This window comes from Corapipo altera, unplaced genomic scaffold (assembly GCF_003945725.1).
Source record: "Corapipo altera isolate COAL_440 unplaced genomic scaffold, ASM394572v1 61056, whole genome shotgun sequence".
In the NCBI taxonomy this organism is placed as follows: domain Eukaryota; kingdom Metazoa; phylum Chordata; class Aves; order Passeriformes; family Pipridae; genus Corapipo; species Corapipo altera.
The window spans coordinates 382-2,220 of record NW_020885276.1 but is presented as its reverse complement, the minus strand read 5'-3'; the positions used below and the strand labels follow the sequence as shown (position 1 = coordinate 2,220).

Genomic DNA, 1,839 nt, shown 5'->3' with positions numbered 1-1,839 from the left:
TGATGGGATGGGTGAGTAGGGGTTGTTTTGGGGCACTTTGGAAGAGCTGTGAAGCTGGGGGTGCAGCCAGGGGTGCCCAGGGCTGTGGGGCAGAGCAGGGTCCTGCAGCCCAGGGCACTGTGCTGGGCAGGGACTCTGCTGCCTGCCAGGGGCAGCTCTCAGCCGGCCTGGGGAGCTGCTGCCAGGGTTGGGGCAGAAGGGCTGTGGGCAAGGACAGTGACTTGGATTGCTGAGTACTTCGCAGCACACGGCCAGAGCTCCTGCTCCTCACAGCACCCTCAGAGAGCACAAACCAGAGAAAAGAAATGCCTTGACTTGGAGGGGACTTCCCTGAAAACTGCACTGGCTTTGCTGAGAAAGGGTTGTCTTAATTGTTCCCTGTCCTTTCCTTTTCGGAACAGACCTCTCCTAGGAAAAAGCAAATGTCCAACAGCAGCTCCATGCCCCAGTTCCTCCTCCTGGCATTCTCAGACAGGCGGGAGCTGCAGCTCCTGCACTTCTGGCTCTTCCTGGCCATCTCCCTGGCTGCCCTCCTGGCCAACGGCCTCATCCTCAGCGCCGTAGCCTGCGACCACCACCTGCACACCCCCATGGGCTTCTTCCTGCTCAACCTCTCCCTCACAGACCTGGGCTGCATCTGCACCACTGTCCCCAAAGCCATGCACAATTCCCTCCAGAACAACACAACCATCTCCTACATGGGATGTGCTACACAGCTCTTTTTCTTTTACTTCTTCATCTCAGCAGAGTTTTCCCTCCTCACCATCATGTGCTACGATCGCTACGTTGCCATCTGCAAACCCCTGCACTACGGGACCCTCCTGGGCAGCAGAGCTTGTGCCCACATGGCAGCAGCTGCCTGGGCCACTGCCTTTCTCACTGCTCTGCTGCACACAGCCAATACATTTTCCCTGCCCCTGTGCCAGGGCAATGCCCTGGGCCAGTTCTTCTGTGAAATCCCACACATCCTCAAGCTCTCCTGCTCACACTCAGGTTACCTCAGGGAAATTGGGCTCATTGGGGTTACTGTCTGTTTAGGGTTTGGTTGTTTCATTTTCATTGTTTTCTCCTATGTGCAGATCTTCAGGGCTGTGCTGAGGATCCCCTCTGTACAGGGACAGCACAAAGTCTTTTCCATGTGCCTCCCTCACCTGGTTGTGGTCTCAGTCTTTGTCAGCACTGGTATTTTTTCTCAGCTGAAACCTCCCTCCATCTCCTCCCCATCGCTGGACCTTGTGGTGTCAGTTCTGTACTCAGTGGTTTCTCCATCACTGAACCCCCTCATCTACAGCCTGAGGAACCAGGAACTCAAGGATACCATAAGGAAAATGATGACTAGATGCTTTTCAGGAGCAGTAACCAGACTCTTTTCTTCTGCAGAACACTCATTGTGTAACCCTTTACTGGCCCAGCCTTCCTTCTAAAGCTTTTGAGAGTGGTGGTGGTGGTGGGGTTCCTACATTTTTTTAAATCTTTTGATGTTGTTAACACAGGAATTTATTCTTCATCTCATACCTAATTCACTCTCTACCTCTTTCTTTTGACCCACAATTGTGTAAATGAGGAAACATTCTCTGTGTGCATTTGAACAAAATAAAAATTTCTGCAGCAACTTTTTTGTCAAACATCCAGCCTTTGTTATTCTGTACATGAGGAATCACAATCTTTAAGTATGATAAAGGACTTGAATTCTTCTTTCCTGATTCTCCCTCCAACAACTTCCCTAAAACTGGAGGGCAGTGCCTGTGTGCAGAAGAGAAGGGATAAAGAGTCCTGGTACAGGAGCACTGCCAGGGAGCAGGAGCTCTTGGCCTTCTCGGAGATGCTGTTTTTCCACTG

General features: G+C 51.7%; 1 protein-coding gene across 1 annotated transcript; it reads left to right on the top strand.

Moving 5' to 3' along the window:
* The first annotated feature begins 422 nt into the window (after positions 1-422).
* Positions 423-1,603, top strand: LOC113940341 (olfactory receptor 14J1-like). The gene has a single exon (XM_027631472.1). It carries the CDS (start codon positions 423-425, stop codon positions 1,422-1,424), a length of 1,002 nt encoding a protein of 333 aa, XP_027487273.1. The 3' UTR covers positions 1,425-1,603.
* Positions 1,604-1,839: the final 236 nt, after the last annotated feature.